We start from the raw sequence: 14951 nt of genomic DNA, 5'->3' as shown, positions 1-14951 counted from the left end.
CACATGGTAGCAATGAGTTGGTGACTTAAGATTCAGTGGTCAAGCAAGATCTCTCTGAGGTGGTAACATTTGTGCAGAATGGGACTACAGAGCCAGATGTGCAACGTAACAGGAGAAGAGCATCCCCAGCAAAAAGTTTATCCTGTGCAAAGGTCCCAAGGTAGAAATGAGCTTAGCATGCTCAAGAACCCAAAATAAAGAATCCATGTGGCTAGAAGGTAGGGGGTTGGGACAAAGGGAAACAAAGTGAGGCTAGAAGGAGAGGCAGGACCTGGTCGGCCACATGGGGAGGTTGGATTTTATCATAGACATCAAGCAAACCACTTATGGTATGTAAGCAGTGGACAGTGGATATGGCTACTAACAATGGGTTACGGCGGACAAAGTAGGAAGGGACAAGCAAGGAAGCTCCTGGAAAGGGCCAGGTAGGGTGTGATGGTGGCTTGGATGAGGACGCTAGCAGTGCATAAGGAGAAGAGAGGATGGATTCAGGTGGGAACAACAGGATTTCTTGATAGAAGGTGAGGGAAGGCAAGCAATCAAAGACTAACTCCTGGATTTCTAGAGTGCTTGACCATGGCTCATTCACTTGATCCCTTAGTAGCACCTAGTACCACTGACCACTCCCTTCTGGAACCACTTTTTTCTCTTGACTCTCATGACAAGCTCTCCTATGTTTCGTCCACCCTCACTGACCCTACCCACCTTACAGAACAAACGTGGACAGACAATCTATTGTAATGATGCCACATAACAAGTCCCAAATCAGTGTTTTGAAAGGATCAGCATTGACACAGCGCTCAAGTGTGTGGGTCAGCTGGGCAGTTTTCCTGGTCTCAGCTGGTGTCTCTTCCGCATGTACAGCCAGCTGCAGGTCACAAGTGGGGCTCTGTTGTCTGTAGCTGAGACTTGTCAGCGGATCTAGGATGGCTTCGGCTGGGATAGTGGGGATGGCTCTGTTCTTGTTCTCCGTGCCTCCTCCCCTGGCAGGCGAGCTCAGGCATGCTCTCAAGGTAGGCACAAAAGAGCAAGAGCCAAGTAGAAATGTACAGGACTCTGGAGGCTCTGGCTCAGACCTGGCATGACACCCCTTGTACCAAACTCTTCTAGCCAAAACAGATTCAAGACCGAGAACTAGACTGTCTCATTGGTGCAAGGAGACGTACAGAGTCAGATGGAAAAGAGTGTGGAGACAGCAGAAGTGAAGAACTGGGGACATGAATGCAGGCTGCCCCAAGACCCCTCCACAACTCTAGGCTCTCCACAGTAGCTACCAGCCACAAGCGAGCATTCACATTTAAATGAAGTAAAATTCAAACGTCAGCTCCTTAGGCACACTGGCCACGTTTCAAGCGCTCAGGAGTCACAGGTGGCTGGTTGCTACTCTACTGGGCAGCAGAGGAGAAAAGCATTCCCATCATGGCAGAAAGTTCGGCAGCACAGTCCAGGGAGGGGGGTTTGTGGCTCCCAGCATCCAGACCCAAAGCGGGTTTGCATAAGCCCTGAATGTTCGACTGGCAATCCCAAGACAGCACAAGCTTTTTTTCTCAGAGCCCCAGAGGCATCCCAACAACAAGACAGTGACTTCGGGGGATGTGTCAACACAGGAAGGCAGCTTCCCTGACCATTATAATTGGACATGAAGACTTAAACTCCTGACTGGAGCCAGAGGGCAGGAAGGACAAGGGGTGGGGCAATGATTTGTGGAATGCTGTTTCCTAGGGGCCACCAGCACCTTCTGAGTGCTATGCTATTAACACATTGCAGAGGCCGACAGCTTTTATTTCATGCGTAGGAAGGACAAAGAGCTGAGCTGTCCACAACTCCCCTCTCTCTGTGCCTCCCCCCCCCCCACCTCCTTGGGGTACCTCTGCTTAGCTTCCCTGCCCCTTTCAGCCCAGAGACCTTGAGTATCAAAGGCATGTGTATTAAGGGGCTACCTGTTTGTGTGTACATCTCTTGGATTGGCAATAGTTTTTAAGGATAATACCCAATGCTGTGGGGTGAGAAGGACAGTGGGAATGTAAATCCGTACAACCTTTCTGATAAAGTTGAACAGCAGACATAAAGAGCCTTTTGGAGATGAGAGAGAGTGATGTTCCAAAAAAGGTTTTTTATTAAAAGATGTTTAATGCAGCATTGTTTAGAATTGCAAAAAAAAAAAAAAACCCACAAAAAACACGTTAAACATCTAAAGATGGACTTGCTCTATGACCTATGGCATTACAGTGGAGTGGTGTGTGTGCGCACACTCAGACAAAAATCATGTTTTCAGAGACTTTTCAAAGACATGAGATAATGCTTGGGCAATACTATGAAGCAAAAGCAGAATATAAGCAGAAGGTATATTATGATCCCAAATATGTAAGATATATGCAAATATATGCATAGAAAATAAGGCTGAAGGGAAAGACAGCAATATGGCACCGTTGGCATACTGTTGTCACTTTCTGGTACCTAGCACCAGAGGATCAATAAATAACTGTGAACTGACATCCTCCATGGGAAGAAGCATCAAAAGTAATAATGTTTATTTTCTTTATTGTGCTTTTGTTCAGTCAGCATGTTTTACATTTATAAACAGCCAAGAAGTCATTTATAGTTCTTGGGACCTGAGATACACAGGGAGCAGCTTTCAGGAGGGTGCAAAGGACCATGGTCTGCACTGTGTAAAACGGGGCCTGTTTTTGGAACGGCCCCAGTATGATGGGTAGCGCGCTCCGTTGTGAGCCCACACACCTCTGGCCCTACCACATGAGCCCACGTAAGACTGCATCTGTTACAGGTACTACCCGATGGGCCACCCAGCATCCGTCCACCTCTACTTCCTCGCGGACCGCTTCCAGGGCTTTCTGATCAAGCATCACGCTACCAATCTGGCCGTGAGCAAACTTGAGACCCTGGAGACATGGGTGATGCCAAAGAAAGTCTTCAAGATTGCAAGTCCCCCCAGTGACTTCGGGAGGCTCCAATTTTCTGAGGTAGGAGTCCTGTCGTGCTTCTTCATCTTTTGCGGCACCCCTGCCGGCTTCTCTTTCCCAGTCTGACATTTGAGGATGGAGATGGAAGAGAAGGGGAGTTGGAGAGCCCAGACGATAGCTAACCCCATACCTGCAGATCTTCCAGTGCACGGGAACTGGCATCTTAAACGAGAGGAGGGAGAGAGACAGAGTGTGTGGCCGCTCTCAGTGGTCCAAACTGACCTGAAGCCTTGGTCTGTTTTTTTTAACAGTAGAATCCTCTTAATTTTTTATCCTACCCAGTGACTCCTCCTAAGCCTGTATTAGCAATAGACGGAACAAACCAGTATCGTAATGAAGTGATGGCATTAGTCTCCTTTTACAGACTGGAAAACTGAGGCCTCTGGAGGGCCAAGAACTTTCTGGATCTTAGCTAGGAAGTGGTAGAGCTCCAAACTGAGCCCAGGTATCTCTGCCCACGTATCTCATGCTTAATGGTGTTTCTGTCTCCCCAATTCCTAGCACAGGGTTTTATTCAAATCAGTCATTGAATGAGTGGATGGATGGATGGATGGATGGAGGAATGGATGGATACATGGATAGATACATGGATGGACAGATGAATTGATACATGGATGCATGGATAGATGGGTGAGTGGGTGGATGGATGGGCAGGTGGGCCACTGGATAGACAGACAGGTGTGTGGGTACATGAATCCATGGGATGCATTTTTAGTTTTTTGTTTTTTGTTTTTGTTTCTTAGCCCAGCACCACCCTTATGACATCAGCCATACCTGCAGACCCAGTCTGGCCTCTATGTATCCAGCCTCATTTGTTACCACTCTCCTCCCCACTCACACTTCTTGTGTTGTTGTCACACATGCCAAGCTTGTTCCTGCCTCCAGCTTGGTAGATTCTCATCTTCCGGCCTAGAATACTTTCCCCCAGGTTTTCACATAGCTTTTTTTTGTCATTCTGATCTGCATCCCAATGGTGAACCATCAGAGAAGCCTTCCCTCCCACCTACATATGCCACAAGAGCAAATTCTCCACTTGACATGTACCTATTTTATTGTTTTCTTTTCTTAGCGCTTACCATTTAAACATCATCTTGTTGGTTTCTCTGATCACTTGCTGATCGTCCTCGAGAAAGCTGGGACTGTGTTCCCTGTCCTCAGCATCTGTAGGTGCTGAATACGATTTCTGAATGAAGGAGTATGTCCACTTGGGTGGGGGATGCCGGAGGAAAGGAAGCATGATCCAGCGTGGTGAGGGTCGCCCACACAAAACTCCAGCACCTGATTTCTGCCTTCCCCATATCAGCAAGGAGCCAGAGAAGGTGATGCATCTCTGCAGTTGAGCAGTCCCAGTGAGCTGGGCTGCTGGGTTAACTACGAAGAGTCTAGTTTTAGAATAGGGAGTATCTTGAAAAGCTGGGAGTGGGCGGGGATAGGCAGGAAGGATCCCACCTGCTTATATGTCCCTGCCGGTCCCTCACCAGCCGCCTGTGGCCTACCTGGCCGAGCTGTGCCCTACTGCATGGGGTTTCTTGTTAAGCCACCATTCTCAATTAAGGATCCAAATGGATTGGCTGGATTCAAGCTGCCATGGAAGTCGACTCCATAAATTACCAGCATCAGGGGGCCATTAGACACTGCCCCAGTTGGATCCTGTGCCGGGGGCCCCAGGCGGCCAACTGAAGACATTAACGTCCCATTAATGAGACGGATGCCTGGTGGCTGGGCTCTCCCTGTTTATCAGCCTGCCAGTGGGTAACTGGGCACTTCTGGCGGTGACAAATGAGGTTGGCCACTCAATGGCTAGTGATTTGTGAGGCTTCCTACCATAGGGCTGGTAACTTTGATGTGAGAACCACCAAGACCCCTGGCAGAGCAACAGCGTGTGATGCAGGGGGCCCTGGATTTTGTATTTTGAATTTTTTTCTGAATTTCTAATAATTTATAAGGCAAACAGTATAAAACTGGTAAAAAGAAAGGAAAGAACTGTAGGGAATGCCCCCCCCCCCCCCGGCCTTGTGGCAGCACAGCCCCAGGACTCTGCGCAGGGCCTGGCTCAGAGCAGGTGGCCATTGTTGGGCCATCAGAGGGACTTCTCCATCCCATGAGAGTGCCATGCTGGTGGCTGGCAGAAAAGATGCTCATTGCTTTACAGACAGTCACCAAGTGGCTACAGTGTACTAGGTGCAGAGAGACCACAGTGACCTAGACAGGCTCTTGTCATGGAATTATAGTCAGGTGGTAAGGCAGCCTGTGAGTGAGCAAATAAGCGAAGAAAAACATTTCAGCTAAAGAACATAAAACTTCATTCCTGTCCTTGCTGAGGACTGAAGAGGCTGATGGGGACTACTTCCAATGGGATGGTTCATTCAGGAAAGCTTTTCTAAGGAGATTACTGCAGAGCAGAATCCTGTAAAAAAGAACCATCCACTGGGAGACCTATAGCATTCCAAACAGAGAGAAGAGCATGTGCAAAGGCCCTGGGCCTCCAGGAAGGAGCTTGGCACACTCAAGGAGCAGCAAGGCCAGTGTGGCCAGAGCACCGTGAGAGGGAGAGTGGTAGAAGGGAGGTCTCAGAGGGAATGGGACAGATCATGAGGGGGGCTTGAAGGCCATGGAAGGAAAGCTCAGATTGTATTTGAAATGCAGTGAGAAGCTTTTAGTGGGTTTGAAGTTGGGGAGCCATATGTTGAACTTGAACAGGCACTTAAATTTGAGTAGTAATCACTGTGTAGTAAGCGTTTATGGGCTTGCACGGTGAGTCTGTGAAAAGATCTTGAAGCCCCAGAGGTTGTGACAGCAGTGGGGTGCCATCTCAGGCAGCCCTGCTTGTGCTTGGGGGAGGCAGCCAGGCTTCTGCCCACTCTTCCAGGATTGGAAATGAGATCCACTTCTCCACTGACAGCTGCTCTACAGATCTTCTATCTGGACTATCTTGGTTTTAGAGCTCAGACTTAAGAGAATTGGTCATCCCCCTTTCTTTGGGGAATCCAAGGACCCTAGTCTGGAGCATCCCCACACTGCTCTAAATGGTCACAAAGCCCTTCCTTAAGTAGGACCCCAATAAGTTTGTGACCAGTCCTCCATTTGTTAGTGTCTGTGGGAAAGCCAGCGTGTGGAGGGCCTGGTGCATAGGGATGTCTGTGTGCTTGGCCCCTAATTATTCATGAATAGAGGATGGATGGATGGATGGATGGATGGATGGATAAAGTCAGACGAGCACCACCATGTGCTCAGTACTGCTTTAGGCACCAGCGATACATTGGTGAACAGGCCAGACACAGCCACTCTCCTCATGGAGTTGACAGTCCAGAGCTCAGGAAAGAGACACATAAATTAAAAGTTGTAAAACTGTGCAAAAAAAAAAAAAAACCAAAACTGAGAGGGGCAACCACTTAGAGAAGCACCCACCTCGGGGCGCCTGGGTGGTTCAGTCGGTTAAAATTCCGACTTCCCCTCAGGTCAAGGTCTCATGGCTCCTGAGTTCAAGTGCTGCATTGAGCTCTCTCCTGTTAGCACAGAGCCCACTTAAGATCCTCTGTCCCCTCTCTCTGTGTCCTCCCCCTTCCTCTGCTCATGCTCTTTCTCTCTCAAAAATAAACACCTTTATAAAAAGAGACTAGAGAAGCACCAGGGTGGTGCCTCTAACTGGGAAGGCTTCTTAGTAGAGCTGATGCCTTGGCTGAGCTCTCCGTGGGGAGTGCGGTCTGGGCAGGAGGACATTGGGGAAAGGAAGGAAGACTGTTCCAGCCAGAGGGCCAGGAAGAAAGAAAAGGTCAGAGACGAGAGAGAGCCCTCCTCACAGAGGCGCCGAGACATCCAGGTGTCCTGGAGCAGGGGTGAGTGGGAGGGAGGCTGGGGGGCGGAGATGAAGCCAGACAGAAAGGGACGAGACCTCGCAGGATGGGGATGAGAGACTGGACTTGAGACCAGCAAGGGTTGGATGTAGGGGACGTAACAGGACTGCATTTCTTGAGAAAACTCTCCGAGACATGGAGGCTATCTGGAATCTTGTGTGCTCATTCATTCATTTCTTCAGTTAATGGTAGCTGTTTGCTTCCTGCTGTGTTCCAGCCACTGTGCTAGCACCAGGGTCCTCAGGGGGAGCTGATCCACATGGTGGCAGCGGATGCCGCATTATTATCGATCTGGGAGGGCCGGCCACCCCTGCCGAAGTGCCACAGCCATCCCTACCTCCGCTGCCCTTAGGACAGCTCCTCGGTCCCAGTCCGTAGGCTCTTGTGTAAACATGGAAACCTGGAACAAGCTGTGGGAGCGTGCATCCCTGGCAGACAGTAGGCGTCTGGCACGTCTGTGTGAGTGAACTTGTGAATGAGCAAGTGAATGAATGATCAGCAACACAAGAGTGGACTAGAACACAGCCTCTGGGGTTGGACTTCCTGGGTCTCCTTGTTGGCTCTGCCCCTCACTGACCACAACAAGTGACCTCAGTGCCCTGAGCCCCGGTTTTCTCATCTGTAAAATGAGGATAATGATGGTGTCTCCCCTTCACAGAGCGGAGAGGGTCAAACAAGTGGGTTCACTGGAGCGCTCAGCGTTAAGCCAGTCCCATGGTAAGCTCTTGGGAAGCATGAGCCACGGAGCTCTGGGTCTAAGAGAAAGACCAGACGCAGCAACCAGTGGCACGAACAAGAAAGTAAGCCAGCTCCTGTACATGAGGCATTTTCTCGGGGTGTTGGTGCACCTTCTCATGCACCTGTACCGCAACCCACACGCACACCTTGGAGATGCTGGTCATGGAAAGACCACAGAAACAGGCAAGCCTTAGAGTGTGCTCATTATCTGCTGACAACATTGCCCACATGCTGTATCTTCAAAAACATGAAATTAAATCTCCTGGGGGAGCAGAAGACCCCCTCGTTTAAATTGGTTTGAAATAGTAACAGCTCAGTATCAGGGATCTGTGTAGTCCATTCATTTCTTTGCGACGTCACTCACTCAGTGATGTGATAGATATTAACCAGACACGGACACCTGCTGTGCACCAGGCATGGTGCTAGGCACCAGGAAAGCACAGTGAAGCAAGCCACAGGGGCACTGAGCAGCAGCGAGAGGACAGTTCAGAGGCTCTTCCTGGCCACTCTGGCTGAAGAACAAACTGCAGGCGACTCAAGTGTTAGGAGGGAAGCCAAGAGCAGGCCCCTGCCAGTCAGAGCCACACAGACACCAGCTCGCTGGCAGGGAGGGTGGGTGACACAGCCACCTCCCACCCCTAAGGTCTAGCTCTGAGTGCATTAGGGAGGCCACAGCGGTCTCTTCCCGGGAGAGCCATGTGAACTGCCAGCAATAAGCGAGGCTGAGGGACCCTCCTATTTCCCAGCTTGTGATAGAGCAGCTCAGAAACCTGAGCTCCATTCATGTTCAGAATGTCATACTAGATGGAGGTGCCTGATCTAGGAGACAGAGAACCAAAGTGGAAACCGCCCGCACCTGCCTAGCAGTGGGGGTATGTGTCCTCGGGATGGCCTGCCAGCAGGCATTGATTGATTCAGTGCATGTTGTGTGTTTTCTTTCCAAGTGTCAAATGCTGTATGAGGCCCAGGAGGCCTAGTGGTTTAATGAACAGACCACAGACTGGGTCCGAATCTCAAATCTTCCGCTTACTACCACTTTTGCAGTCTTGAGCAGCTGACCTCCTGAGAGCTTCCATTTCCTCATCTGTAAAATGGGTGTATGTAGCCCAACAAGCAGGATCGTAGGCCTCTCTGGGACCCTGTATCCTAAATCCGGCTCAGTGATTCCAAGACTTGTTCTCTTCTTTCAGGTCGGCACCGACTGGGATGCCAAGGAGCGGCTCTTCCGCAACTTTGGGGGGCTCCTGGGGCCCATGGATGAGCCGGTAGGCATGCAGAAATGGGGGAAGGGCCCCAATGTCACCGTGACTGTCATCTGGGTGGATCCCGTCAACATCATCGCAGCCACCTATGACATCCTGATTGAATCCACTGCCGAATTCACTCACTACAAGCCCCCTTTGAACTTGCCCCTGAGGCCTGGGGTCTGGACAGTGAAAATTCTTCACCACTGGGTGCCAGTTGCAGAGACCAAATTCCTCGTTGCACCTCTGACCTTCTCAAATAGGCAGCCCATCAAACCAGGTGAGTACTCCTAGTGTCTCTGGGGGTGGAAATAATCCATCCTGGGTGTCTCCCGGGTCTTCTCCCTCAGGCATTGCAGGTGGGGGGCATGTGGGCTGCCTCAGAGAACAGTGCTCTCTGCTCAGCATTTTTCCCTGCTTGTTTGCAAAGAGAGCCTTCTAATTTTCTACCTGCACACTGAGATGATGTTCTCTGTGTATTAGGTACCTAATTATTAGATGCTCTCCCACTGGACTTCCAGAGAGCCCTGATTATATTTAAAACAAGATGGGAAATAAACCCAGGCAGATAGTGAGTTTTGGCAAATCTTACTGTTTTAAATTTTTTTTTTCAACGTTTATTTATTTTTGGGACAGAGAGAGACAGAGCATGAACAGGGGAGGGTCAGAGAGAGAGGGAGACACAGAATCGGAAACAGGCTCCAGGCTCTGAGCCATCAGCCCAGAGCCCGACGCGGGGCTCGAACTCACGGACCGCGAGATCGTGACCTGGCTGAAGTCGGCCGCTTAACCGACTGCGCCACCCAGGTGCCCCAAATCTGTTTTAAAAATAGTAATTAAAATAGGAAATTCTTTCCATCAAAAATATGATACACTAGATGAAAAGACTAGTAAGAAAATATTTGCTACACATAAAAAAAAAATACATTCACAATATATAAAGAAATCCCATAAATCAAACTACAAGCCAGGGGCCGAATCTGGCCCACTCCCTCTTTTTTAAGTAAAGTTTTATTGGGACACAGCCACACCCATTTATTTACATATTGTTTATGGTTTCCTTGGGACTACAGTGGCCGCATTGAGTAATTGTGACATAGATTGCATGGCCCACAAATCCAAAACACCGACTATCTGGCCCTTTAGAGAAAAGGATTGCTGGCCTTTGCTACAAAGGAGAAAGGAGAAAGAAAGGGAAAAAAAAAAAAAAAAAGGACAGGGCATAAATGGCCCACACACATATGAAAAGATGCTCAGCCTCATGAATAATGAGAGCAATGCAAATTAAAAGCAAAAAGAGATCCGATTTCATGCCACTATGTTGTGAAATGTTCGAAGGTTAGACAATATCATATGATGGAGGGTTAGAGAATAATGGCTTCCCATGTAGTGTTGGCATGGGGCGGGGGGTGGGGCAAAGTGATAAAACGGGTTTAGAAAATGGCATAGCATCTCCTACCAAAGCTGAACACACACCTCCTACTGCCCAGAAATCCCAGCCTAAGGTGTATGCCCTACAGATGTGTGTAGAAGTAGAGCAGAATTGTTCATAGTGGCACCAAACCGGAAGCAGTGCAGATGCCCACATTCAGATGTATGAACACTGCGGGGTCTGTTCAGACAGCAGAGCTCCGTGCCATGCATTGATCTGGATGAGTCTCTACAACATAATGTTGAGAGGAAAATATCACAGAAGAGTCATAATTAGAGCGCATACATTTAAAGTTCAAAAGCAAGCCAAGCCACCACTACGTTATTTCAGGATTCTCTGTCCATAAAAAGCTGTGAGAAAACGAGTTGTTAATAGGAAATCAGGACAGTGGTTCCTGCTGAGCAGAGAGAGGGATGTCAGACTCTTAACGTGCCACCTTCTTTTTCTTTTCTTACCCAGAGAGTTTACTTTTATTTTTCTGTCCTTTCCTCCTCCCCCTTTGATCACTGGGAACATCTTCCTCCCTGCTCAGTCCTACCTCCCAGAGTAACCACTGCCAACACTTTGGTATTCATCCTTCTAGAGGTTTCTCAAGGCTTCTAAAGCATTAACACACAAAATAAGTCACACACACACTGCTGGTGTTTGAAAATGGAGTGATACATTTTGGGGTGAAACTTCTCTTTGGACTTAACGAGTCAATATATATAAAGCTACTAGCTGCCTCGTATTCCACTGGGAGAAAGACCCACAATCTATCTTTCATCCCCTGAGTGGACATAGTTTCTTTCGGTCGTGGTGGGGTTACAGGTAACGCTGCAAAGATTCTTGAAATTGTCTATGCCCATGCAGATACATCTATAAAATAGATTCTTAGAAACAGGATTTCTGGATCTCTCTGTATTTGAAATTGTTGGTCTATATCTAACAGATCAGAAACCCAGAAGCCAAAAACGCACTCCAGCCTCTGGTTAGCTAAACTCTCAGTTCTGGGCTGGGTGCCATTTAGCTGGTGACACAAGGAGAGGGGGACATAGACATGGGGAGGGGTTGCCTGGAATCCTAACAAGGGGGTGTTGAAGTGAACTTGTGTGGGCCTCTTCTAAGTTTCTGTGCTGAGCAAGCAGAAAGATCCAGGCCTCATATTTTCTGGAGAAGGAAATCTGATCCTCCCAGCTCCCCTGGGAAGCAGGCAAAAGAACACATCCAGAACTAGCTGGGCCAGAGCCCACCCACTGAGGGCCCTCAAGTGCCCTCCTGGTTAGGTTCACATCTTTAGCATCCCTGAGAGTTCCCAAAGAAAGATGCAGAAGAGAGGGGTAGAAATAGCCTTGTCCTCTTTGCTCCACATACACCTGTGGGATATAACAAAGGAGGGGTCCTGAATCTACCTCCTCACCCCAGTAAAATAGCCTGGGGCCTTTAACTGGGTCCTGATTTTTCCAGTTTTTCCTCCTTAGAGTTTCTGAGGATGGCAAGGCTCTTGTAACCCTGCCCAGGAATAGCCAGGGGTCATTGTACCCCACTGGGAGCTGTCCCCCCCCCCCACATCAGCATTTGTGTCTATTAATGATGTTCCAGTGGCAGGGAACACGAAGGTGGGAGCAATGCAGTTTGTAAAATGATTCATCAGGAGTAATTTGCTATTGATGCGTCCCTGGTAATCTCGAGAAATCTGATGAGGTGGAATTGAGGAAAATTTAATTATAGAGGCAAGCGTCACGGGCTAATGCTGTGATAGCATTTCCCCACCTTAACCTCGTTTTTCATCAGGGTTTTCTGCATCACCCATAATACTGGGTTCCCAGCGTTCAGATGTCTGTTAGCTGCTCTTTTCACTTTGCATGGCCTGCCTTTTGTCAGTTCAGGGATCTCCCCACCACCAGCTCTGCAGATGTGGAGGCACGGAGAGGCTCTGGTGGACAGATCAGGACCTGCTGGAGAGAGAACAGGTTTTGTTCTTGGGCAGATGGTTCAGGAGCTACCCGCCCTGTCTGCCAGATTTATAAACACGTTAGGTCCTACCTAAGCTAAATCACAGCAAGCCGGGATATATGTTCATGCAGGCTCATGCCCCTTCTTGTACCTGTTACCCTTGGAGCCCAGCCACTCTGCTTCTGGGAAGGGGAGGGACCGAGAGGGGATTGAGGGAAGGGAGGGAGGGATTGATTTTCCTGTCTGTAGTCAAGGCATGTTGTGAATGCCACTATTTGCAGGTGTATGGTATTTCTTCCCCCTTCGTGAACCTCACTCATGGACCACATACTACAAAACAGTCTGTGGATTATCTGAGCTCTCCTGGTTGCCAGTGAGGGTGACAGCCACTGCCAAAGGAACAGAAAACGTTTTCTGAATGCCACACTGTCCTATAAGGACATTTCTTAGAACCCTGGCTATCTCAGCCAGGGCAAGAGCTGATTTGCTAAAACACAACTCACCAGAATCACTGGCCCGTGTGTTTTAAAAACCTGTTCTTGGGGCGCCTGGGTGGCGCAGTCGGTTAAGCGTCCGACTTCAGCCAGGTCACAATCTCGCGGTCCGTGAGTTCGAGCCCCGCGTCAGGCTCTGGGCTGATGGCTCGGAGCCTGGAGCCTGTTTCTGATTCTGTGTCTCCCTCTCTCTCTGCCCCTCCCCCGTTCATGCTCTGTCTCTCTCTGTCCCAAAAATAAATAAACGTTGGAAAAAAAAAAATTAAAAAAAAAAACAAAAAACCTGTTCTTGTATTTGGCAATAGAGTAGGCAATAAGAGAGAACCTCTCCAAAATAGAAGTATCTTGGCTTCTTTCCTTCAGCCCAAACGTGCACTTTCTGCTTCCCCCATCTTGAAACCCTGGGAAGGAGCCACACAGCCTCCTGCGTGTTCCTTTACTGTTTACAGAGCATATGAACCTTTACCTGAGCCTCTTGCCAGCCCTCGGGGTCAATCTGGTATCAGGAATGAGTATCCAGTTTACAGATGGGGAAACCAAGTCTTTGAAAGACTGACTTCCAGATGAAAATAAAATTTAAAAACTTAAAACCAGTCTTAAAGCTTCCAGTTGGTTGGATGTGCCTGCAAATAGAGTGTCATGATGACGAGCTTTGGAACCAGTCAGTCCTGGATTGAACCCCTGATCTGTCTCACACGATAGCCACCTGTGTCCCCATCTGTAAAATGGGGATGATAACACCGGTCCTGTGACTGTGTGAGTGTAGGAGGATTGTGTCCTAAAAACACCAGCCACAGTAACCCTAGCTAAACTTCTTCAAGCACTTAGTACAGGCCCGGCATTGCTTGTGTGCGTGTGTTTGCACCAGATTTTGTCTCGTTTAATTTTAAGTCCATTATAATTAACATGTGGTATTCTATAGTTTCAGGTGCACATGTAGTGATTCAACCAATCTATACATTACCCAGTGCTCATCTCGATAGGCAACTCCTAATCCTCACCTAGTTTACCATCCCCCACCCACCTCACCTCTGGTAACCACCAGTATGTTCTCTGTATTTGAGTCTGGTTTTTTGGTTTCTCTTTTTTCCTTCTTGTCTCTTAAATTCCACGCAGGAGGGAAATCGTATGGTATTCATCTTTCTCTTATTTCAGTTAGCATTATACCCTCTAGTTCCATCCGTGTTGTTGCCAATGGCAAGATTTCATTCTTCTCTGTGACTAATATGCCACTGCATAAATACCCCTGTACATAAGATACCTTCTTTATCTTTATGGATAAAGCAGTACTTGGACTGCTTGCATAATGTGGCTATTGTAAATAATGCTGCAATAAACATAGGGGTGTATGTGTGTTTTCAAGTCAGTGCTTTCATATTCTCTGGGTAGATATCTAGTAGTGTGAGTGCTGGATTGGAGGACAGTTCTATTTTTAACTTTTTGAGGAACCTCCATACTGTTTGTGACAGTGGCTGCACTAGCTTGTGTCCCCACCAGTAGCACATGAGGCTTCCTTTTCCTCCACATCCCCAGCAACACGTGCGTGTGTTATAGTCCTCATTCTGACAGGTGTGAGGTGATACCTCATTGTGGTTTTGATTTGCATTTCTCCAAGAATGACTGATGATGAGCATCTTTTCATGTGTCCGTTGGCCCTCTGGATGTCTTCTGCCGATTTCTAGTTGGATTATTTGGGGGTTTTTTGGTGTTGAGTTGTACAAGTTCTTTCTATATTTGCGATCCTAACACCAGGTGCCTTTTTAAGCACTTAAAAAGAAGTCAACCCTTCTAACCATCACAAAAGGTACTAGGTCAAGGAAACCAGGTGCCCAGTGTTGGTATCAGAATCCACACCCCAAGTGTGTGGGCCATGGGGATTCAGACCCAGACACCCTGACTGCCGTCTTCGCGTTCATGCATGAAGCGCTGCTGTTCAGCAAGGCAGGGCTGTCCTGAGAGACAGCTGAGGTCGACAGACGTGGGTTCAAACCTCAGCTCCGCCTCTCGTTACCTCTGTGATTTGCAGAAAGGCACTTAATGAGGCTTTGTGCTCACTGTTGCCTCTGCTCTGAACGCTCTTTCCTGCCATCTACCTGTGGCTGCTGCTTTCTCATTAACCAGCACTCAGCTCAGCTGTCACCTCACAGAGGCCTGCCTCGCCCCTCTCATCCCAAAGAAACACGCTTGTCACTCTCTAACCCCGGGGCTGCAAGCTTTTACTGCAAAGGGCTACACAGTAAATATTTTCAGCTTGTGGGCCACGTACGGTCTCG

General features: G+C 48.5%; 1 protein-coding gene across 3 annotated transcripts in view; it reads left to right on the top strand.

The window, feature by feature from the left end:
- Positions 1-14951, top strand: part of XYLT1 (xylosyltransferase 1) — a 313363-nt gene that overhangs the window by 292066 nt on the left and 6346 nt on the right. For all 3 annotated transcript variants that reach the window (XM_086692976.1, XM_086692977.1, XM_086692978.1), the window contains 2 exons: positions 2786-2981; positions 8764-9097. In XM_086692976.1, coding sequence (XP_086549102.1) covers positions 2786-2981; positions 8764-9097 — 530 coding nt within the window. The remainder of the gene's footprint in view (positions 1-2785; positions 2982-8763; positions 9098-14951) is intronic.

The sequence above is a fragment of the Puma concolor genome, chromosome E3 (assembly GCF_028749965.1).
Source record: "Puma concolor isolate L17-30 chromosome E3, mPumCon1.1.hap2, whole genome shotgun sequence".
Lineage (NCBI taxonomy): Eukaryota > Metazoa > Chordata > Mammalia > Carnivora > Felidae > Puma > Puma concolor.
This window is presented reverse-complemented; position numbering and strand designations above follow the sequence as displayed.